Source organism: Parathielavia appendiculata, assembly GCF_033297405.1.
Source record: "Parathielavia appendiculata strain CBS 731.68 unplaced genomic scaffold N657scaffold_3, whole genome shotgun sequence".
In the NCBI taxonomy this organism is placed as follows: domain Eukaryota; kingdom Fungi; phylum Ascomycota; class Sordariomycetes; order Sordariales; family Chaetomiaceae; genus Parathielavia; species Parathielavia appendiculata.
Window position 1 is genome coordinate 2,477,505 of NW_026944222.1, and position 21,938 is coordinate 2,499,442.

The 21,938-nt window shown below is 57.5% G+C and overlaps 9 protein-coding genes across 9 annotated transcripts; 5 read left to right on the forward strand and 4 right to left on the reverse strand.

Annotated features, from left to right (window-relative positions):
* The first annotated feature begins 826 nt into the window (after window positions 1-826).
* N657DRAFT_662587 (FAD/NAD(P)-binding domain-containing protein) lies at window positions 827-3,205 on the forward strand. The gene is made up of 2 exons (XM_062795149.1): window positions 827-1,452; window positions 1,521-3,205. Exons 1-2 carry the CDS (start codon window positions 1,258-1,260, stop codon window positions 2,790-2,792), a joined length of 1,467 nt encoding a protein of 488 aa, XP_062650090.1. The 5' UTR covers window positions 827-1,257; the 3' UTR covers window positions 2,793-3,205.
* On the reverse strand, window positions 2,831-3,231 carry N657DRAFT_302121 (uncharacterized protein). Its single transcript, XM_062786694.1, has one exon. It carries the CDS (start codon window positions 3,113-3,115, stop codon window positions 2,870-2,872), a length of 246 nt encoding a protein of 81 aa, XP_062650091.1. The 5' UTR covers window positions 3,116-3,231; the 3' UTR covers window positions 2,831-2,869.
* N657DRAFT_709925 (uncharacterized protein) lies at window positions 3,008-6,336 on the reverse strand (the record flags this gene model as incomplete). Its single annotated transcript, XM_062797425.1, has 4 exons — window positions 3,008-3,801; window positions 3,863-4,204; window positions 4,265-5,853; window positions 5,916-6,336. The coding sequence occupies 4 exons, from the start codon at window positions 6,334-6,336 to the stop codon at window positions 3,349-3,351; spliced, it is 2,805 nt and encodes a 934-aa protein (XP_062650092.1). The 3' UTR covers window positions 3,008-3,348.
* Window positions 6,337-6,844: 508 nt separating this feature from the next.
* On the forward strand, window positions 6,845-7,842 carry N657DRAFT_632418 (N-terminal nucleophile aminohydrolase; the record flags this gene model as incomplete). The annotated part of the gene is made up of 4 exons (XM_062791142.1): window positions 6,845-6,869; window positions 6,934-6,946; window positions 7,070-7,595; window positions 7,669-7,842. The coding sequence occupies 4 exons, from the start codon at window positions 6,845-6,847 to the stop codon at window positions 7,840-7,842; spliced, it is 738 nt and encodes a 245-aa protein (XP_062650093.1).
* A 63-nt stretch (window positions 7,843-7,905) lies between these two features.
* On the reverse strand, window positions 7,906-11,357 carry N657DRAFT_709933 (fungal transcriptional regulatory-like protein; the record flags this gene model as incomplete). The annotated part of the gene is made up of 6 exons (XM_062797426.1): window positions 7,906-8,524; window positions 8,651-9,299; window positions 9,357-9,419; window positions 9,471-10,086; window positions 10,142-11,137; window positions 11,207-11,357. 6 exons carry the CDS (start codon window positions 11,355-11,357, stop codon window positions 8,168-8,170), a joined length of 2,832 nt encoding a protein of 943 aa, XP_062650094.1. The 3' UTR covers window positions 7,906-8,167.
* A 175-nt stretch (window positions 11,358-11,532) lies between these two features.
* N657DRAFT_302787 (uncharacterized protein) lies at window positions 11,533-12,341 on the forward strand. Its single transcript, XM_062786696.1, has one exon. It carries the CDS (start codon window positions 11,706-11,708, stop codon window positions 12,279-12,281), a length of 576 nt encoding a protein of 191 aa, XP_062650095.1. The 5' UTR covers window positions 11,533-11,705; the 3' UTR covers window positions 12,282-12,341.
* A 913-nt stretch (window positions 12,342-13,254) lies between these two features.
* Window positions 13,255-14,982, forward strand: N657DRAFT_567712 (uncharacterized protein; the record flags this gene model as incomplete). Its single annotated transcript, XM_062788537.1, has 1 exon — window positions 13,255-14,982. One exon carries the CDS (start codon window positions 13,255-13,257, stop codon window positions 14,980-14,982), a length of 1,728 nt encoding a protein of 575 aa, XP_062650096.1.
* Window positions 14,983-19,495: 4,513 nt separating this feature from the next.
* N657DRAFT_654729 (acyl-CoA N-acyltransferase) lies at window positions 19,496-20,476 on the forward strand (the record flags this gene model as incomplete). Its single annotated transcript, XM_062794530.1, has 3 exons — window positions 19,496-19,798; window positions 19,881-20,294; window positions 20,354-20,476. The coding sequence occupies 3 exons, from the start codon at window positions 19,496-19,498 to the stop codon at window positions 20,474-20,476; spliced, it is 840 nt and encodes a 279-aa protein (XP_062650097.1).
* A 137-nt stretch (window positions 20,477-20,613) lies between these two features.
* On the reverse strand, window positions 20,614-21,745 carry N657DRAFT_643114 (orotate phosphoribosyltransferase). Its single transcript, XM_062792478.1, has one exon. The coding sequence runs from the start codon at window positions 21,643-21,645 to the stop codon at window positions 20,941-20,943; it is 705 nt and encodes a 234-aa protein (XP_062650098.1). The 5' UTR covers window positions 21,646-21,745; the 3' UTR covers window positions 20,614-20,940.
* Window positions 21,746-21,938: the final 193 nt, after the last annotated feature.

The window sequence follows — 21,938 nt, forward strand, 5'->3', positions numbered from 1 at the left end:
CAAAAGGAAGCATATGAGCGCATACCGTCTCTCCAGTCTCCGATCTCTCCAATTCCAAAACCCGGAAGCCGGGTGGTGAGAGAGCCAATATGTACAGAATTAGTCATCAACCTAGCTACCTACCTAGGTACCTCTGGTACTATCAGTCTATTTTGGCCCTATGATCCATCCGAGCCTGCAGTTGACAGTGAGTTCTTGCCTCCGGCCGACATTCTCGTCATTGTCCTAGGTCTACGTTGTTGGGGTTATCCCACGCTCAGGGAAGTCAAGCGTTACAATCATTGTCTTCTGTTAGGCAACAAATTTAATAGCTGCCGTGGGTTGGTAGTGAGTGTACTTGCAGCTACGCACTGTTAGTAGAGGTCACATCATGAGTATACGACTGGTGGGCATCAGTGCCAAGCAAGTCACCTTGGGTGACGAATGCAATGTCCCACAGTCGATCCATTGATTTGAACGTCATTCTCCGGTCCTTACGTGAATCTCGGTTCTGAGGCGTGAGAGATGCGCCGCCGTTGGCGTATTCGCTATGTTGGATGAGCGAGAGGTCCTGTCCCTAAGGATGCGAGAGAGGCAGAACCTCCAGGGTAAGGTATTTATTCGGTCCCTTCGCCCGAGAAACGGCAGGGGTGAGGGGGTGATGCATTGCAGCGTAGTATCCAGCTTGAGGGACCGGCGACAAATCTGCTCCCAGGGGCTTCTCGTCCCACAGGAGGATGTCTGGTTTCCGGGTGTGCCGACCTACCCGGCGGACACGATTGTTACAGTACCTTCCCTCGCCACCCTTGATCCCATCATCCCACGAACGATATGTAAGTCAAGGGTATCCGTACCTACCCTACGTACCCAATAACCTCTCGTCCTCTCTGTATTTGCAGGATGTTTATACCGGATATGTCGCTGAGAACTCGAGTTCAAGTTTCCAGTCCGCAGCATGCCATTGTGTCTTCGCCTTCCGTGCCTGGTGCCTGGATGAAGTGATCCGGCTCTTGCTCCTTCATGCAACGTTGAGCTCATCGGACGGTCGAACCGGGCGGGGCTAGGAGCGGTATTCCTCACGCAGGTAATCAACATCGAGTAGCATTTCTGCATGGCGCGGTCGTTATCGGCAGTTGCTGAACGGCTAAAGCTGGCGAGATGTGATGCGAGACCGTTTAAATCTCCGAGCGATCCTCGAGTGTCTCACTGAGAACCGGCAAGCCCACGGTCTCACCATCTGGTGGTAACGCTGGTATTGTACCCCTTGGGCCAGGCAAGATGCGACAGCATATCGTGCTAGTCGGCTGCTTTCTCGCCCCTACGGCAGCAGCCGTCTTCACCGACTGTCGTTGCAAGCGGACCATTGTTCGAGACGTTGCTGTAGTCGGCGGTGGTGCCTCGGGTGCTCATGCGGCGGTGTGGCTGAGAGATAACGGCCAGAGTGTTGTCGTCGTCGAGAAGGCCGCCCAACTTGTGACCCCCCCCCCCCCCCTTTTCTTGATCGTCCTTTTTGCGGCTTTGTTTGCTGACCCCGATCTCAGGGTGGCCACACCGCCTATTACCATGATGCCGTCTCGGGCAAGGACATCAACGTTGGCGTGCAAGGGTGGATAGAATACAAAGACTCGTTGGACTTTCCCAAGCGCATGAACGTGTCGAGCAGCAGATCCATGTCGTTCACACCCAACGTGGCCCAATACATCGACACCAAGACGGGCAAGCCGGTTCCCAACTACAAGGCGCCCGCGACGGCCGACATGAACGCCGCCATGCAACGGTACCTCGACGTGCTTGAGCAGTACGAGAACATGGTGTTGCCGGGCTTCTTTAACTTTCCGGAGCCAGAGAACATCCCCGAGGACCTGCTCATGCCGTTTGTCGACTTTGTCGAGAAGTACAACCTCTCGGCGGCCGTCCCGCAAGTCTGGGACTCGACCGCCATGGGTCTCGGAGACACCATGAACATGCCCACCCTCTGGGTGATGCAGGCCTCGGGCGTGCCCATGGTGCGCGCCATGCTGGGCCAGGCCGCCTCTGTCGTGCCGGCCTCGGGCCGCCTGTACGACCTGTTCGAGAGCGTCGCCTCGTTCTTGGGCGGCGACGTGCTCTACTCAAGCACCGTCCTCTCGGCGACCCGCCCTGAGTCGAGCAACAATCCCCGACAGGGCGTCTCCCTTCACGTCCGCGGCACCGACGGTCAGGTAACCTGCATCGAAGCCAAGCGCCTCGTCATCGCCATCGAGCCCACCCCTGAAAACATGGCGCCCTTCAACCTCGACACCACCGAGTCCTCGGTGCTGGGCAAGTTCCGCTTTCCCACCGTCTACGCCGGCATCCTCCGCCACCCTTCGCTCCAAACCCTCACAGCCTACACCGCCCGCACCACGGACCCAGCCTCTTACAACTACACCTCCTTCCCCGTCGCCCCCCAACTCGGCCGCATAGAGTACCTCGGCGACACCAAAGACCTCTTCCACTTCTGGGCCGTCGGCACGACCTCTGACACCACTGCGAGCATGCAGGCCCGAATCCAACAATCCATCGACGCCATGATTGCCTCGGGCGTGCTTCTTCCGCCGCCGGACGGCGGCAGCGGAGGCAGCGGCGTCGAGTTTGAGCTGTTCGCCAACCACGGTCACATGCACGCATACGTCAGCGCCGACGAGCTCCGGGCGGGCTTCGTGCAGAAGCTCAACGCGCTGCAGGGCCGCCGGCACACGTGGTACACGGGTGGTGCCTTCTCGGCCGGGTTTTCGACGGTGCTGTGGGAGTTCAACAAGGTGTTGCTGCCTAGCGTGGTCGAGGGGTTGTAATCAGGAGCTGTCGCGGGGTCGTTTTTCCTTTCCCTTCGAGATCCGGGTCAGAATTCCTATGCATCCCTGCGACTTCATCAGTTGTAGTTAGCAACAGATGGTATATGGTTATTATGTTCGGACTTCGAATCCGTGGAAAAGTGTGTCCGCGATATTGAAGGTGCGGTATGTCGAGGTTGTGTGGTGGGAAAATGGAAGTGGGATCTGATGGGCGGGATCATGTTGACTTGCTTCTCCAGTCTTCTTCCATTCCTTCTTCGGTTCATCCCAAGACAGAGAAATACCCAGAGCGAAGAAACCCAGAGTCGAAAAGACAGGGTCATCTTGGTGCGAGGGGGTCAGTACCTGTATTGATACGACATATAGGTCCCGAGCAGTAGAGCATGTCTACCATCGACACGACCATTCCAACCCTCCTCAGACTCCACTGATGCAGCCGATCTTAATATTCACGTATTCCCACTCCTACACGCGCCCCAGCCCTGACCCCAACCCAAAGACGATGCCTGAACTCCTTCCCTGCTTCGCAGTAGTAAACCTCTCAACTCCCGCCACCTCAGACAATCCCATCCTCTTCCCCCCTCATCCCGGCATACTCGGTCCCTTGGTTCGCCGTACTCAGCCTCGCGCAGAGACTCAACAACACCACCGTCTCGGTCGCAGCATAATGGTTCAGCGCGTCCAGCAGAATCTGCAGGTGCCGGCTAAAGTTTGTCTCCCACTTACGCATGACATCAAACAGCTCCCCAATACGCGCCTCGTCACCCGTCCCTGCGCCTCCTCCTGAGCCGTCTGCTGCGGCGGGTTGGAGCGCCGACGAATTGGGGTCCTGCCCATGGGACGTGGCTTTCTGAGTGCGGATCGTCTGAAAGTGGCGCCACTGATCGGCCGTCATGTTGGGCGGTTTATTCATGCCCGACAAGTCCGGGTCGGCCTTTTCGAGCTCGCGCGAGAGCCAGTTGGTGTAGGTTGCAAAAACGGTGCAGGTTTGCATTAGTTTGGAGTGTATCTGAAATGACGACAATTGTTAGGAAACGTTCGAGAACAGGGCCAGAGGGGATGGAGCGTACCCTCAACAGCTTGCTGTTGGTTAGCATGCACTCTTTGAGACAAGTGTCGAGAAAATCCACGTGGTCCTGCATCAACTCGTCGACAGTGCGGGTGACGCCCGTCGAGGCATTCGGTGTGCCGTCCTGGTCCTTGCCACCATCGTTCCTGCGCAACCGCGCCATCAGGTTCTGCCAGTTCGGCTCGATGACCTCGGCGGTACAAAAGTACAGCAGCTGCTGGACAAAGACAAGCATGCGCGCGCGCAGCGTCCACACCCGGCGCTTCCAGATCTCGAGGCTGCGCGCCGACGACTTGTACGACCACACGAACCCCCTTGTGTGCGTCTGCCAGGTTGTTGACAACTGTGATTCCAGGTAGCGCAGCGAGAGAAGGTACCGAAAAAGCGCCTGGTATCGCCATACCGTTTTGCGGCTGATAACGAGCGAGACGGGAAAGGGAACGGCGTAATCGAGCTGCAGCGAGGTGAATCCGTTGGCGTTCTTGTCACTCTCTGGTGGCTGGTTGCTCGACAACGGCTGTAGTGTCTCGCCCTGCTCAATCCCCGTGATGTTGACGACACGCTGAAGCGACTTTGTCAGGGTGATCTCGTTCATCTCGACCTTGACATCCTCCTTGAACGGATCCAGCGATACCACGCTGCCGGGTTGACGCAGAACGAGATCGAGCAACGACTGCAGCTTGCCCGTGTTGACCGACTTGACGGGCTTTCGCAGCTCTGAAGCACCCAATTCGAGGAAATAGGAGAAATAGTCCGACGGATCCAGGAAGAAGTAGTGCTTCAGCGACTGCAGTCGTGCCGGGAGCCCGTGAGCTGTCAGGAGCAGGTGCATCAGCGATTCGTTCGCGTGAGCATACGCGTTGTTGACGTTGTCCAGAAAGTGGCTGTCGTCAAACGAAGTCGGCACATCTTTAACCTGCAGACTAACGTCGACCCCGCCGCACTCCCTGACCACGTTTAGATACTTGCCAGCCAGCAGGACCTTGTCTTTGACGCCCTCGAGCTGGGGCGGAACGTCATGGTCCCTGATGGTATACCGCCGCTCCCAGTACTCGTCGGTGTAGTCCTGCTCCAACCGCTCCCGACGGATACTCCGCTGCTCTTTAATCAGAAACTCGGAATGGGGATCGTTGATGGCACCGTGGTGGAGCCACTCGTTCAGCATCGTCATGTACGGCCGGCTTGCGTCGCGGAGCAGCGATGTCAGCAGAGCGCGAGCTGCCGGATCTCCTGACATGGATTCTAGCCTCTTAGTGATGACCCCGAGCACCACCCCGCCCTTGCATATCTTTTTCCCAGTCATATTGCCCGGTACCAGCTCACCGCCTTCCCTCAGCTGCTCCAGTATGTGGTCAAAGTCGTCGTTGCTGTCGCTTGATTCGTCCGTCTCGTCGTCCAGCAGCGCGTTCCGTTTCAGCAACTCGTGCGCCAGCGCGTAAAGCTGAGCCATCATGTGGCTCGTCGGCATTACATGCACGTTGAGCACATGCAGCGTGAAGGCGTCGTTTGAGAGGAACTGTGTCTCGAGCTGGGCGACCATGACGAGGTACTCCTGCAGCAGCTTACGTATGGACGCACACAAGGCGTGGTTGACCGAGCCAAACTCGTCACGGCTCTGCACGTCGACAAAGGTCTCGAGAGCTGTGTAGTGACTGGCCATGCGCAGCATCGATTGGGTGAGATCATGCAGACTCGGGTCCAGTCCCGGTAGGATGCGCCATTGGGGTCCCGACAAGCGGTCCCGCTCTTCGAAAGGGTTGTAGCCTTTGGCAAATCGGATGTACCGGCCCTCGAATCCCATAAAGACAAACAACAGGTCTTCGATAATGACGGCCTCCTGAGCGTCGAGCGAGAGTTCGTGGAGCGGTTTGGGTTGCAGGCCCTGCGGCGCGGCCGATGCGAGTGGAGGGATGGAGATGCGGCATGCCAGGGGTGCTGTCGTGTGCGGTAGCAGCGTCGCCTCCGGCTCCCATGGCGGCGGGTGAGGTTTATCTTTTGATTCTCTGAAATTAGCACGCTAGTCTTCCAGGGTGCTGAGTGAGAAGCGGGCGAACCTGGCACCGGTGTCTCCTGCCTGGCTTCCCTTGGCCTTGGCTCGGGCGCTCGTTGCTTCGGCCCGTCGGCGGTCCTACCCTTCTCGGTGGTTGTGCTACGGCGCTGCGGGCTCCTCGTGCGGGCTGTGAGGGTCTCTCGCGTGGTCACCTGCACCTTCTCGGTGCGTCGCTCTCGCTCCTCGAAAGAGCTGCTCGCCGAGCGTAGGTTTGGATGGCCCGACGTAGACCGCTTGTGTGTCGCCTCGGCATAGCGGCTGCTGATCTTTGGATCGGACGGCTTGCTGGCGTCGGCCCTGAAGCTTCCACCGCCATCCGACATGCGGGGCCGGGATGCGGCGGAGGCCCCAGAGCCCCGATCGCCGAAGCCCGCCACGCCGCTGCTTCTCTTTTCCGCGTGTGTCGAGGGTCTGGTGCCCGACATTGTTGTGCCAGTCTACATTGGCGATGTGCAGCCCTGGCTACCGTCGGGGGCATGTGTCGGTGCCGTCACTGGGCTTGCTGCGTGAATCGATGATTACTGGCGCGGCGGGATGTTGATGGCAACTGTCAAAGTTGGCATTGGCAAGAAACGTCAAACAGAGCGCCAAGCATGCAGCTCTCCCGCCCAAAACCGCGTCTTGCATGTTAAACGCGACGGTGAGCGCCTTGCCATCTTCGGACTAGCGCGGTCCGTGTGAGGATGTGGTGTCCTTGTACTGTGGCCAAGTACCGACAAGGTCGCCTGGCAAACGGGAGCTGCGTAGACTTCCCGTGCCTGGAGCTTCAGCTGCCAACCCACCCGACGCCTCACCCATCACGCCTACACCCCAACACGCCGTCAACTGCCCCGCGACATTGTGATACTGCCTTTCTGCGATCATAGGCTGCAACAAAAAAAAAATTGAATTTGAGGTACCCTTAATCAAGCCTCACCCAAGAACACCGTCAAGATGTTTATGGCAAGGTCGGAATACGGTGAGTCCACTGCCGAAGCTATGCGACAGCTTCATACCACAGCTCTGCTAACGCCTGCACGCAGACCGGGGCATCAAGTAAGCCTACCTACTCACAACCTCTCCAACCATCTTCCTCGCCTTTCTGGCACTACCTTTCTCGACGGAGACCTCTCTCAACGAACCTGACGGAAGCTAACCTCGTCCCCCCTCACCTCACAGCACCTTCTCCCCTGAAGGCCGCCTCTTCCAAGTCGAGTACTCCCTCGAAGCGATCAAACTCGGCTCGACTGCCATTGGCGTCGCCACCTCAGAAGGCGTGATCCTGGGCGTCGAAAAGCGCGTGACCTCGACCCTCCTCGAGACCTCGTCCGTCGAGAAAATCGTCGAGATCGACCGGCACATTGGGTGCGCCATGTCCGGCCTGCAGGCCGACGCGCGCTCCATGGTGGAGCACGCCCGCGTGGAATGCCAGTCGCACTCGTTCAACTACAACGAGCCCCTGCGGGTCGAGAGCTGCACGCAGGCCATCTGCGACCTGGCGCTGCGCTTCGGCGAGTCGGCCGACGGCGAGGAGAGCATCATGAGCCGGCCCTTTGGCGTGGCCCTGTTGATTGCGGGCTACGACGAGGACGGGCCGTCTCTATACCACGCCGAGCCTTCGGGGACGTTCTACCGCTACGACGCCAAGGCGATTGGGAGCGGCAGCGAGGGGGCGCAGGCGGAGTTGCAGAATGAATACCACAAGGTAAGTCACCGCTGTGCTGTTGCCATGTTTATTTTGGATTATTTGTGCTGATCATGACTTTCTTTCCCTTCAGTCCCTCACCATCGCAGACGCCGAGACGCTGGTGCTCAAGACGTTGAAGCAGGTCATGGAGGAGAAGCTCGACTCAAAGAACGTGCAACTGGCCAGTGTCACCAAAGACCGCGGCTTCAGAATATACACGGATGACGAGATGGCTGCCGTGGTAGAGCGGCTGCCAGCCAACTAAACTTGCCAGTATTGGAGCTGAGGATCAAGGGTGGATGAAGAGAAATGTCAAGGGCCTTTTAAAGGCTTGACATTTCCGGCTTCATGTAACGTGGTGGTGCCAAGCATCTGGAGCAGTAGACGTGACGACATACGACTCTGTAAAGTACTTCTAGCCCTGACTCCGTTACTGCAAGACCCCCTCATCTTGACTCCCTGCCTAAAGTGAGCCAACAAGCGCCTGCCCAGAGAAATCTCGGGTAATCTTTAACATAATGTACAAGTACAACACGTCCATGAAAGTCACATTTCCTAATATGGGGCGGTTCATACCCACTACCCAGGTATCACCTCCCTCCCTCCGCATCGTCTTCAATATCCAACTTGTCCAGATCCTGCTCCACACTCAACAATCCCAGCGCATAGTGCGCCTGTTCCGACTTGGCCAGCACGACCCTATTCTCGCCGGCCTCGAGCTCCTGGATCCGCTTGTCGATCCTCCTCGGCCGGTTCCATATCGAATCCGGGAACAGCGGGCCCAGCTCCGGCGGGCTGTAGTACGGCGGTCCGCGGCCGAGCTCGGCCGCCTTGTTCCACCCGGACTCGCACCCGTCCGCGATCTGCCGCGCCGACTGAAACCCCGTGAGGCGGGCAATGTCGCGCAGCCGGCGAATCGTCCAGTGTCGCTGGTGGAGGTCTTGGAACTGCCACACGTTCATGTTAGCAAAGAACTGTGGCAGAGAGGAAGTGGAACAGGGGAAGAGGTGAGATCTTACCTGTACAGCGGCCACAAACAGGGCGAAGGAGCTCTCGATAAACGCCGCGCCCACCAGCGTGCCGATGGCTGTCACATGGGTGGTGTCCTCGTGCAAGCCTGCCGTGATTCGGGCGATCTCGTTGGCCCACCTGCCCGTCTGCGGCGCCGCCATACCCGCGGCCATCACAGCAATTGGTGGCATCGAGGGGTGGGCCCGATGCAAGACAATGAGGCCCATAAGGTAATTCATCCAGACGCCCGCGATACTGTATGTGCGGTATATGAGGGCGGGGCCAAAGGGCGTCATCTCGGGCGGCGCAAAGTCCGGGCCCATAGGCTCGAAGTCCGGGCCGAGGCGCGCCCGGAAGACTTCAAAGGCCTGCCTTATGTCCTCCCACTCCCGCATCGCCTGGGCGGTGGCGGCGTCTATGTCCATGTCATCGGCGGAATCGCTGGATGGGGGAGACGCGCGTGGGGGAGACTCGCGCGGCGGGGTGAAGCCCCGCGGCACTGTGACGTGGCCTGAGGTTGGCATCAGGCCCGGGAAGGCAGGGGGTGATTGGCCCCTGCCCATTCCAGGTCCTGGTCCGCCAGGGCCGGGCCCGGGACCTTGGCCTGGAGGGCCTTGGGCTTTTCTTGCCTTCCGCTTGCGGGCGAGATCCCGAGATGCAAAGTCGGCTAGCCGTCCGAGCAGCAGCAGAAGATAATCATAGGTTCCGTAGCTATGGTGTTGATTCGTCAGCACAGGCATCCGGCGTCTGAATGCATCTTAAACTTACATCGCGTCTATCTTTCCAATAGGTCCTCTGGGCGCACACTGGGTCCAGTAATGGTACTCCATCCTGGAACTAGTCAGCGAGGGCAACGGCAGCTTTCTTGAGCCGGCCACTTACTGTAGCCGAGTGCCTCCCAGGATACTCTGGTAAACATCCATCTTACAATACCACCAATACAAATCGCACAGATGGCCGTATCGCTCGACATCACGCTCTGTAAGGCGCGATGACCGGGTAGAGTCGCTGACAACACGGCCCTGGCCCATATCGTAAGTGACCTTCCGTCCCGTGAGCTGGAATATCAAGTCGGTATCGACCGCGCTCAAATCGAGGCTGAGATCGCCGTGCGAGGCAAAGCAAAGTTGATTGCATTGATGGTCTCGCATCTGTAGCTCACGTTGCCTCTGCCGATAGGCAAGCACCTCTCTCGTCAGCTGCCCGAAAGGGATGTCCCGTATGACAGCGCGCGCTCCCCACATATGCTTGCACCATTTGTCGTGGTCCGAATTCCAGACCTCGTAGAATCCGAGCAAGAGCGTCGCTGCCAGCGTGGCTGGCTGTGACCGTCTTGTAGGACTTTGATAGTTCTTCGCAATTCTTCTCAGGCTGAGGTGGTAGTGCTTCATCGCCGCGGTTGGGGGCGCCTCCTGGAGCTTGGCCATCTGCAGGCTTCCCAAGGCGAGGATCGCCTGCATCAGAGCAGGGTGGTTGAAGGCCATAATGGGGAACGTGTCTGGCAACATATTAGCGTCTTCTAGCCGTGGCTACACAGTAGTAAGGCCACTAACATGTCCATATATGCTGGCGCTGCTTGGGAACAGGGATGCCTTGAAACATGGGCGTCGGATCAAACGGGTGTCGCTCGTACAAGGACATGCTCTGGCCCGTGACATTGACGAAGTACCAGAAGACAGCTGCTGTTTGCCTGTCATTCAGGGGCGAGCTGGCCGAGGACGGTGTGTACGTGTCGACTACATTGGCATCCGCCAAACAAGCAAACGACCTGATTTGGACCCCGTAAAGATCGTGTTGCGGTTCTAGTCGTTTGGCAACCTCAATACCCAGGTCATTCGCGTCGAGATGGAAAAGGTGAGGGTCGGGCGTTGCCTCGTCATCAGACTCGGCCATGGATGCTTCATCGTCAGACTGCCAATATTCCTCCTCAGCGAAAACGGGCTGAGCCAGGCTTCCGTCACCACTTTGGGGAGGTACCAGCGACTGCTCCGGTCCAGACGCGAACACTCGATGTGAGGTCGAAACAGGCGCTGCATTTGGCGCATCGGAGTCATGCTGGAAACCCAACGATGAGGCTGTAGGATCTGCAAATAGGTTGTCGGGATGCGCGGGTGACAGTCCATGGGTAGGCGGCTGGAAGCGGCCGGAAAAGACGTTGGAGTAAGGGCTCACAATGGGGGGGGTTGGAAGCTGGTGAGGCGAATTGGAGCCGCCGGGGCCTGGGGCTGAAGGTCCCCCGTATACATGACTGAAAGGGAGAGGCCCAGCTCCGTAATAATCTGCCGATGGGGGCTTTGGGGCAATCACGGCGAGCGGCCCTTGCGATGACGATGCTTTGGTCTGCGCCGCAGATATCTGAGCGTTCACCAAAGCTTCTTGGACGTGTCGATGATAGACCGGATGGCCATACAGATGGCCAGACGGGAACGATCCCAGAGGCTCCTTGAACGTGAGTCTCTGACTATACCCTTCGCATTCCCGTTTGGACTTGATGCAGTTGTTGCAGATCGGCTTGCCTTCGTCACACTTTATGCGGCGTCTTCGGCACGCTAATAGTTACAGTGTTAGTGGGACGAGGCAAGGGCAGATTGATATGTGGAGTATTGAGAGAGACTCACTCAGGCATCCGGTCTTGGTTCTCTTCCTAACAGTCGCTTTCTTTGGCGGCTGGGATGGCTGCTCTCCCTCGCCGTGAGACTGTGACGGCGAAGGGGACAACTGTGGCTCTTGAGGAGGTCCCTCATTTGGTGGCAAATCGACAGAGGCCATCATGCAGATGACTGAAGGCCCTAATTGATCGTCCGAGGGGATGTTCGGATCGCGGAGCGGTATCCGAGAAGATGCGCGGCTGCTGAACAGGTGATGGTGAGCCCGCTCCCATTGACCAGCCAAAGAAAGCACCAGCCGGAATTGCTGCCTAGGAAAGCATGTTGTGAAGAGGTTTCAGGAGCTCACCATTCCTCGATGGCAGGGACCGAATGTCAACAGCGGGGGAAGGGGGCGATGAGACGCCGCACCTGTGGGCCAGACTGGGGACGGAGAGAGAGAGATGGGGCCGCGATCTGGAGAGGGGCAACCCGTCGGATGGAACCGAGACAAGTTTGGTGTAACTAGGTGATGGTAAGTTCCCGGTGGCCTCGTTTTCGGGATTCCTTGATGCCACTCTCAGCTCAGCGTTGCAGCAGGCTCCTGAACGGTATTCGAAGCGGTACATCAGCGAATACTAAGCAAGGGCCATTACCAGCTGAATCTGCTCAACTTCGAACTGCCCGGATACCTGCAATTGTCAATTGGGCCCATGCAGCCGTAGCGGTCAGGACACGGTCGAGAGAGGTCTTTGTTCTGGTCGTTGAGAACGAAAGGATGGGAGGGGGCTGTCACAGACGCGAATCTTCCAAGAAGCCCATCCGCAAGCACGGCCAAGAGCGAGTTCCCTTTGTCGAGTGGATGTCGATCCGTAACGTTGATGGCCTTGGACGAGAGCGTCACGGCCTGGTATTGGACGAAGTTGCCGTGTGTGAGGACAGTTCGACGGCCTGCAACCACACCCGAAAGCCGGGCGTAGGGGTTGAGGTTGTATCGCGGCACTTGATGGTTTGGGGCAATCGACAAGCGGATCCGATTCCGAAGCCCTGCAGAAGTGGGGTGCGTCGACCGTCGAACAAGCCACGAGGATCGACAAAGATGGGCTGACGCCGCAATTCGACAGGAGAGCCCCCCAGGCTCAGGGGCCGGATCAGGCCCAGCTCTCCGCAGGCCCGCCACAAACATCCACATTGATTGACGATCGATGCAGTGACGGGAATCGATGCATCAACCGTGACCGTTGTGGCTTACTTGTCCGCTAACTTGAATGTGGAGCGGGTGCTGCAGCGCGAGGAACCGAACCCCGCCTAGCTCTAGCCTCCTCACTGCGAGCCCACCCTCCACTTGAAAGCAGCCGTTCCGCCTGCCATAAGGTAAGGAGGGTGACGGCGAGCAACCTAATTCGGGTCCAGCCTTCTTTCTGGCCCGACTTGGAGGTGACGCGGGTTCCGTCGCACCTACGGAGTGCATACACAGCAAGGGAAGGTAGGTTAGCTTGAGATTATCGTTAGCTGCGGTCACAGGGATAATTCACCTGTTTCCGATTTTGAGGAGTTTAATGAGAAGAGTACTCGCGGCTGAACTGCCTTCCATAAAAACTTCCCGCGAGCTTCCCGGGGGCACTTGGGGGATGGAAACGGAAATTGGAGACCCGTGATCGGGTGGGTTGACAAGACAGCCGGGGGATGGGGGACCAGACAACAAGAACTGCAGCGGATCAATCAATCAACGGGCCGAAGCAAGGATATTGTCGGTGACTAGTTTTTTTTTAACGCGGCACAGCTGGGCGGAACGGTTGGTTTGCGTCTATCGAGTGCTCAGCAACTTACCACTCTGGGGTGCCCACCTCTTGATGTGAGCAGTTGTGGTTGATGAGAGACTCAGTCTCCAAGCTGTTGCAACTTCCATTGCAAGAGCACCACGTCGAGTTGGGCTTAGCGCCATGAGCCTGATAACGACGGGATACCCCACTCAAGTTTTTTTATCGGAAAACTGAAGCTGGCCAGCGTCTAACGTTCGGCGATCCGGTAAGCTAGCCACAGCACAACGCCAAGTCGTCAATTCTGGTGTTGCCGTCAAAATGTTTCCCGTGAAGGGCCTTAATGTATCAGCGGAGAAGCTGAAGGTTGAGATGGGGCACTCAGGCCCAGGTTCGACTTCTGTGTCAAAACCGTCGCGGAAGCGCAAGAGACAGGGAAACACGGAGAATGTGACGACAGCAAACTTCGCAGACTTGTGGGAGAAGGTTATTGAGCACAAGGGCCCAGCTGGCTCGGCGAATAAGGGCCAACCCAAACCTCAGTCCCAGAGGGACACCAAGCGGCAAAAGAAGGAGCATGAGCTTCCTGGAGGCAAGGGCATGGGAAGCGAGGAGCAGCAGAAGGAGCACAGCGGCAAGGCCGAAAAGAAACAGAAGAAGAAAGATAAGACGCAGAAGGGGGATCCACCAGCGGCACCGGCTGAGCAAAGCGAGGACAATGGGGACGAATGGAGTGGTATCGACGACGAGGCAAAGGCTCCTGGAGCAGCCCTGCCGATGAAGGAGAAGGTTGACAACAACAAGAAGAAGAAGAAGAAGCAAAGACGAGATGCCGACGGCAAGGAAGATGTTCATCGTCAGCAGTCCCCAGTTAAGTCGGAGAAAGCCAAAGGGCCTGCCGCTCCGCCAGCACCACCCGCTTCAACCGCACCGAAACTCACTCCTCTCCAAGCGTCGATGCGCGAGAAGTTGATTTCGGCCCGCTTCCGGCACCTCAACGAAACCCTCTACACCCGCCCCTCTACCGAAGCCTTTCAGCTGTTCCAGGACTCACCAGAGATGTTCATTGAGTACCACGAGGGGTTCCGCCGCCAGGTCGAGGTGTGGCCCGAGAACCCGGTAGACGGCTACATTGCCAATATCAAAGCCCGCGCCAAAGTTCGCTTCACGCCCCGCAACCGCAGCAACGCTACCCTCTTCGCTTCCGAACTGCCCCTTCCCAAACCGCCCAATACCAAAACTTGCACCATCGCCGACCTCGGCTGCGGCGATGCCAAGCTCGCCACGGCTCTCCAACCCCTGACTAAAAAGTTGCATCTCAACATCCACAGCTTCGACCTCCAAACCGGCGGCTCCGCTCTCGTCACGCGCGCGGATATTGCCAACCTGCCTCTCGCAGACGACTCAGTCGACATCGCCATTTTCTGCCTCGCCCTGATGGGCACCAACTGGCTGGCCTTCATCGAGGAAGCCTACCGCGTCCTGCGCTGGCGCGGCGAGCTGTGGGTGGCCGAGATCAAGAGCCGCTTTACGAACCCGGCCAACAAGAAGAAAGCCGGCGTGGTACCGCACAGCGTCGGCAGCCGCAAAAAAGCGGCCCCCACCACAGACAAGAAATCCAGAGCCGCGCAAGCCGCGGCGGCCGAAGAGGAGGAGGAGGCCAATGTCAACGAGCTCGCCGAGCAAGTCGACGGCACCGACCAGTCCTCTCTCGCTAGGCAGCAGCAGGGCGGAGAGACAGACATCAGCGCATTCGTTGAGGCCTTGCGCAAGCGGGGATTCCTGCTGAATCGCGATTTGGGCGACGGCGCTGTCGACATGAGCAACAAGATGTTTGTGCGCATGAACTTTGTCAAAGCGGCGCCCGCGGTCAAGGGTAAGTGCGCCGCTGCCGGTGCCGCGGAGGAGAGGGAGAGGAGGTGGACGGATGGTAAGGGGCGGTTGGTGCAGCCACCCAAGAAGAAGAAGTTCATTGACGAGGATGCGGAGGAAGGAGGCGAGGTGAATGAGGCAGCCGTGTTGAAGCCGTGTGTTTATAAGATACGGTAGATGTTTCAGGGTCGGGTTGCCAAGGGGATGTCGGAGGGAATAGAGTAATCAGAATGGTGTTTTGGAGTGAAGAGCGCCATGCTTCACTGACTACCTGATCTGGCCGCCACCTATCAATGAACACAAGATGTCGGTTGATTTAGCTACGCGCAGCCCGGTCCAAATGCGTCTAGAAACATAGAATTGCTCTTCCTTGCGTACCGGCTTTTTGTCTCCATCTGCCATTGGTGCTTCCCGGAATCCCAGGCATCAAGCAAGTTATGGTTCAGCTATGCCATGATGCGTTAACTTGCGCCGAACAGAAACCTTTATATTCCATTCCCCTCCCAGATGAAAAGTTCGTAATCCGTTAGAATCGTCTTCATTTCATTCCCGCAAAGCTGAACAAATTGGATCAGTCCTGAAATATCAAGCTGGCGGCATACTCAACGTTCCCGCCCGTCGCCTCGAGGGCCTGAACCGCCCTCTGCTCCGACGCGCCCAGCGCCATGAGTTGCTCAATATCTTCCCTCGGGAACCTCGGTCTCGCCGGCGCAACAGGACTCGGTGCTGCTGCTGCAGTGGCAGGCGCAGCGCCCGCTTGTTGCATCCCCTGAGCCGGTGCTGCTCCTCCGCTCGGCGCATGCACGGCGCCGGACCGCTGGCCAATCGTGGTCCCAGCGGGGCCCGGGACGGTCGGTTCCCGCTGGTACGCCTCCTCCGCCTCGACGGGGATATCGGCGGGCCCGAGGAACGGAACCTCGACGCCCTGGATAATGAGCTTGTCCTTGGCCAGGTCGATGCACGCCTGGTGCCGCTTGAGCATGTCCAAGCCCAGCAGCAGCTCGACCTGCTTGCCCTCCATGACGGTGAAGCTGCAGGGCAGGAACAGCGGGCCAATCCTTATCTGCGCCGAGTGCACACGCCCGATAATGTTTGCGGTCCCCACGCCGCGCGCCACGCCCGCAAACCGCTTATCCACCAGCCGCATGATGCCGCACGCCTCAGCGCACTGCGGGCTCATGATGGTTGCTTGAGCGCCCGAGTCGACCAGGGCTTTGACTTTGTAGCCGTTTACTTCCACTTCGAGATAGAGCATGTGCACGGTGCCGAATACTTAGGGGCGAGGCAGAGGTCAGCGCGGAGCCGAAAAAGGAGTTTGAGTTGGCGTTGTATTACCTTCCGGGTTGTGCTCCATGGCATTCTGCAAGTTCTCCATGACCCGTTCCTGGCGGATAATCTCCTCGATTCTCGCCTGGGCCTCGATGTCGAAGGGGTCCGCATTTAGCAGCTGAATCTGGCGTTGGCGCTCTTCGCGCTGCCTCCGCTCCCGGTCCAAGCTGTCGGCGAACTGGCGGGCGAACCGTTGCGGGTCCTCCACCGCGGCTACCAGGTCGGGCCTCGATCTCGCCAGCTCGTTCCGCAGGTTCGGGTCGCCCAAAATCTGCAGACGGATCATCTCGGGGTCTTGCTCCGCGGGTGTGCGCGGCGCGGCACGAGCCTGCTGTCCTGGCCTGCCCGAGGCCTGCACCGTGGTGCTGCCTCGCATATCCCGGACGTGCAAGGCGAGCATGTCGCCATCGGAAACGCCGAGCTCGGCCAGAGTTTTGGAGTTGTCTGTGACTAGTTGTCCATTGTGGTAGAGGTGCTGGGCGCTGGGGTGGTGGGTAGTCTCGGCCTGGATGGAGCTGCGCAGGGTCTCTATGGTCATCTCCGGGTAGACCTCCAGGGAGAGAAGGTCTTGGTCTTCGCCCTGGGGCTCCGAGTTCGTGATGGTGAGCGTGATACGCCTGGCTTGGGTAAGTATCCATGAATTGCAGAGTGAAGATGCCAGCTTCAGCTTACATCTTGAAATCGTCGACGGACGGTGCCAAGTCGAGTATGTGGGCTGAGACGCGTGGGTACGGGTGAACAGATAGAGCTCGCAGGAGAAGAGAAGACGGGACAAACTATATAACGACGCTGGGGGGATATGTTTGCTCTTTAGTTTGCTCGTTCGCTTCAGCCCAGCTCCTGGACCGAAAGATCTTGCTGTGATCAGGTATGGGACTTTGATGAGTCGAGGTGTGAAGAGCTCCGGGAGGGTCGAGCAGAAACCCGAAGCGAGCCGCTAGCTCTCAGCCACTTTGCAGGGGCGATTGCTCCCTAAAATTGTGTTGATTGGGCCCGAACCGCTGCGAGATGGAAGGGTCCCGGCTATTGCCTCCCCCACTGCCGCTGACCTATCCCGTAGGTACCTGAGGTTGAAGACAGGCAGGAAGGGGGATGACGTGGGGTCCTGATGCTTTTCCGACAACCCGTCGACATGCCCAAAGGGTGCGTATGCATTCAACATGGCAATTACACGTGTGTATTTTCTGATACCTCAGAATGGAACGCCTTGGAAGGCCGCCGAGTAACAAGTTGTCAGCCAAAGATACCTACCTGAACTCCCTTACTAATTGACCGCCACAATATGACTGGGCAGCATTGGTTGGATGCCTGCCTCCAGACCGGCCATCATGGACGCGGCACCTTCGGATGAAGGCATCGAGATGGCGAACTATCTTAACCAGTCAGCGAATGACGAATCAACGTCAACAGCCAGAGTAGCGGCCGGAGACGCCCAGTTAATGCAAAGGAGGTTATTCTAATGCGAAACTAGGCAGGGCAACAGAGCTTAGAACGACCTGCTGATTGGGCGACCACCTTGGGTCAGGTACGGCAACTCACCTCACATCAACAGAGTCAAGAGACGATGCTATACAGTCAAAAACACGCATTCACAGGATTGACCCTCCACTTGGGGAAGCACAGCCGCCAGTCCTGATTGCACAACACCCATCCTGATCGTTCGAGAGTTCCCGTCACCACCAAAAGTCTGCATCCAGCCGCTTTGGGGAAGCAGGCTGTTTCGACGTAGTACTGATGTTTATTACGCTCGCTCAGGCTCGCCAGCCGCCCCACTACCGGCTCGAAGTTTCAAGCTTCCCTCCCGACCGGCGGCCTGCTCCCACAACGGCTCGGTGCAGCAGCAGGCCCATGAAGCTGCAGGTTCTTGCATTGCAGCTGGGACATGACAGGACGACGATATTCACTTAAAATAAACCGGTGAAACGTAGGGAGGCTTCCCAGTGCACCCAAAACAGTTGAATCCCACTGGTGTCGTGCTGCAGCCGCTGCAAATGAGTCTACCTACAATTCAGCCCTGGTTTGTTTGTTAGCGTGGAACTCCCATGATAGGTCTTTCTTTCCTCTTCCATTTTATCTTTTTCTTCCCCTTTCTTCTTTTTCTTTATCTTCCTTTTATCCTCCTCAAATATTTTACATTCTATCTCTTTCTCTCTCTTTCTTCTTTTCTTACGCTCCTTTCTTTCTATCACGTTCATGTCTTGCCCGCCATGTGCCGCGCTAACGAACAATCCAGGGTTGGATTGTATCTCTCCGCCGCGGAGTCTGCAGAACGTTGTCCCACGCAAACGCGGCCCCACCTTCTCTTCTCTGTTCGATTGGCCCTAGGACGGAACCAGATCAAACACAACGCTTGATCGATGCAGTTGGGGTTGGTTTGTTACAGAATTAAAAAAAAAAAAAAAAAATCTTAAGGCATCTGCTTTGACGTGGCTTGTTTCGATCGAACTTTGAAGGTAGGTTTATATCCACTGCCCTACAGGTACTTCTTGTACCTGAATCAGTTCCGCTGTGACGTCAGGAGGGGCAGCTCAAAGCACATGTACCCCGCGATCTGGAGTCTCAAGCTCCTACGCGGCCCATGTTGACGTCTCGGCCGATATAAGCGCAGTTTCAAGCTGAAAGGGGGGAAATACAGTCTCGATGTGGGATTCTCTGGGGCGAGCAACACAATCGCTGCGCCATCATCAGACTAGAAGATCGAGGTACGAACACCTGACCTTTAAAAGATTCTTAAAATAATCACTCCGGCTTGGGCTTTTAAAGGCCGAGAGATTTGCTGATCAAGGCACCCGTTGCTGCACCTGGTCCCGTCTCATTCTTCGTACATCTCTCAATCTTAGGGCGCCGACTGCAGCCAGGCCTTGTGACTTGCGTTAGTCTTTCCTAACACGGCGAGACATGCATCTCGGCGGGGAATCGCACCATTTCATAACCTCGAGATCCCGACACCGATTCGACTCTCCTGACCCAGAACTACGGTAACATCAACTACACGCTCCATCTCAAGGCATCTTCCACCTCGACGACGTCGCCTTCTCGGCTGCAACAGAGCATCGCAATTTCGCCTAGCCTGGCTTCTCAACCGCTCCGAGTTGACATACATAGATAGTGCAAAGTCTAGGCCGGTCACGGACATCGTGTGGCACAAGCACGCCCCCAGTTCTGCAACAAGAAGAAATTATCGCACTGGAAATAACCTCAGGCGCTCCACGGCTTGGAGACTGGACAAGCCTATCTGAGCCGAATCTCTGACAACCGCTGAGACCGATACCGCTCCCAACCCAACCCAATCTCGCAGGCTCAACGGCCCGATTTAATCAGCCAGCTGCAGCCCTAAACAACTGCAGCACTGGACAGAGGCATGGAAGGCACCGAGAGAGCCCACTCGGAGGAAGACAGTCCTTGCCCAATTCAAGAGGGCCACGACCAGGCAGTAGACGAGTCATCAGATGTGGATGGTGACTTCGCTACACTCCAGAAGATGCTGAGCCAGAAGAGGAGGGCCGCCAAGGACAGCCCTGAGTCCCGCCTGCAGAAGGCCCTCCCATTCATCACGACATTTTCACCCAATATCAGGCCGCTATCGATTTCGGACCTCCCTTCTTGCATCGCCTTGGAGAGGGCGGCGTTCCCTAAACCCGAGCATCAGGCATCGCCTGAAAAAGCAAGTCCTCACGCCTTACCCTCATATCCTTTTGCATCATCAACCATCAGGCGAGCTAACCCTTTTTTTACCCACTATGCAGTTCGAATACCGCCTCACCGTCGCCCCGGAGCTCAGCCTTGGCGTCTTCCTCACCGTCGTTCCAGAGCAAGCCAAGCAGCTGAGCATCGAGACGCTCCCTACCGCCAAGCCGGTCGAGACGGGCCGCGCCGACGGCGCCGTGAGCGTGCTGCTCGCCCACATCCTCTCGACGCGCTGCCGCGGCGACGTGGTCACCGACGCCGACATGGCCTACCCCAAGGACTGGCACACTCGGGGCGGGCGGGCAGCCGAGGACGCTGGCCACCAGGAGGACGGCCGGACCGTGGGGTTGCATTCGCTCGCTGTGCTGCCGCGCCTGCATCGGTGTGGAATCGGGCAGATGATTGTCAGGGCGTTTTTGGACCAGATGAAGAACTCTGGGTTGGTGGATAGGGTGGCGTTGCTTTGTCAGGATGTGAGCTTTTCCTCGTTGATGACTTGAATGGTGGAGTCTACTGACTTGGGCATTTGCAGCATCTTGTGTCCTACTATGAGCGTTCGGGTTTCAAGCATCTGGGCGAGAGTAAGGCGCAGTTTGGGGGTGGTGGCTGGCATGACATGGTAGGCATCCTTTCCTCTGCCCCTGAAACGCCGTAAAAGGCACTCACAGGTTGCCCAGGTCTACGATCTCCCACGTCAAAGCAAGCCGGTACCCGTTTAGGAGAAGGATAACGTGGCGATGATTTCCGACGATCACGAGGTGGAGAGCATGGATTGGACGATTGTCGACCGAGTCGGAGGACGAGTCTTATTCCATTAGACAAACAGGGGCTGTTGAGATCACACTAGCATCGACTTATGGGGGGACTGATACCCCGAGTGCCTCAAAGGGCTGGCGAATCTGAGCGAGATCTCCTACTGCATCTGGCCCTTCTACACCCCCCTGTCCCCCCCCCTTTATGGCATGGGCTACCGAGGCCTTGCCGCCTAGATGATCTCATGCTCTTGTGTAGGCAGTATCAAACCACCCAGCGCGGAACGCTCGTATCAGGGGGCGGGTCCATGATCCTAGGAGGAACCCAAATTCAACGCGTTTACTTGTGTTTCCCCATTCTCCACCTCTAGTCGCTCGCCTTGTATTTCGTCCGGTACTCCTCCGTTCTCCTAATATCATCGTCCGACGCAAGACCCCTCATGCCCTCAATAATATCATCCAGTGTTAAGATGGCTAAGATGGGCAGTCCATATTCCTTCCGCAACTCCCCGATCGCGCTCGGCATCGGCTTGCTGTCATCCCCGTTCGGCGAAGGCAGCTTCTCCATGCGATCCAAGGCGACCACGATCCCGGCCACCACGCCGCCCTCCTTCTCGATCTTGGCGATGGCCTCCCGCTTGGCCGTGCCGGCGGTGATCACATCATCCACAATCAGCACCCTCTTCCCCGTCAGTGGCGCACCCACAATGTTCCCCCCTTCGCCGTGGTCCTTGGCCTCCTTGCGGTCAAACGAATAGCACTTGGCGCCGTAGGCGGCCGCGTCCAGCTGGCCCAGCCTGATGGTCGCCGCCGTTGCCAGCGGGATGCCCTTGTAGGCCGGGCCGAAGATGACGTCGAAGTCGGGCAGCGCGCCGGACCTGTGCGCCTCCGCAATGGTCTTGGCGTAGGCCGTCGCAATCGACTCGAGGAGGTCGGCGCGGTAGAAATCGCCGGCGTTGAAGAAGTAGGGCGAGATGCGCTTGGACTTGAGCTCGAAGCTGCCAAATTTGAGGACGCCGCCTGAGATGGCCGCGCGCAGGAAGTCGGCTTTGTAAGTTGGGAGGGAGGTCATTTTTTTGGTGTAATGACTCTATCTTTGAGGGCAATAAGCCCGAATGTTTGTTCTAAAATGAGGAGGGTAGGTGAGGACTGAATTGAAGTGAGTTCTGTAAATACCTTCTGCTGCCGGCTTCGGGATGGGCAAGACAGACAGAGAACAAGAGTGCCCCTCCATCTTTGAATTAAATTTCTTGGCTGCGGTGGGGTGAGCATTGCAGGGTCCAACAGAGCCCCACTTACCGAAATTCTGATAGCACAATCTTATCTTATCTGGAATTCGTGCGGCCTGCAAAAATATTTCGATGC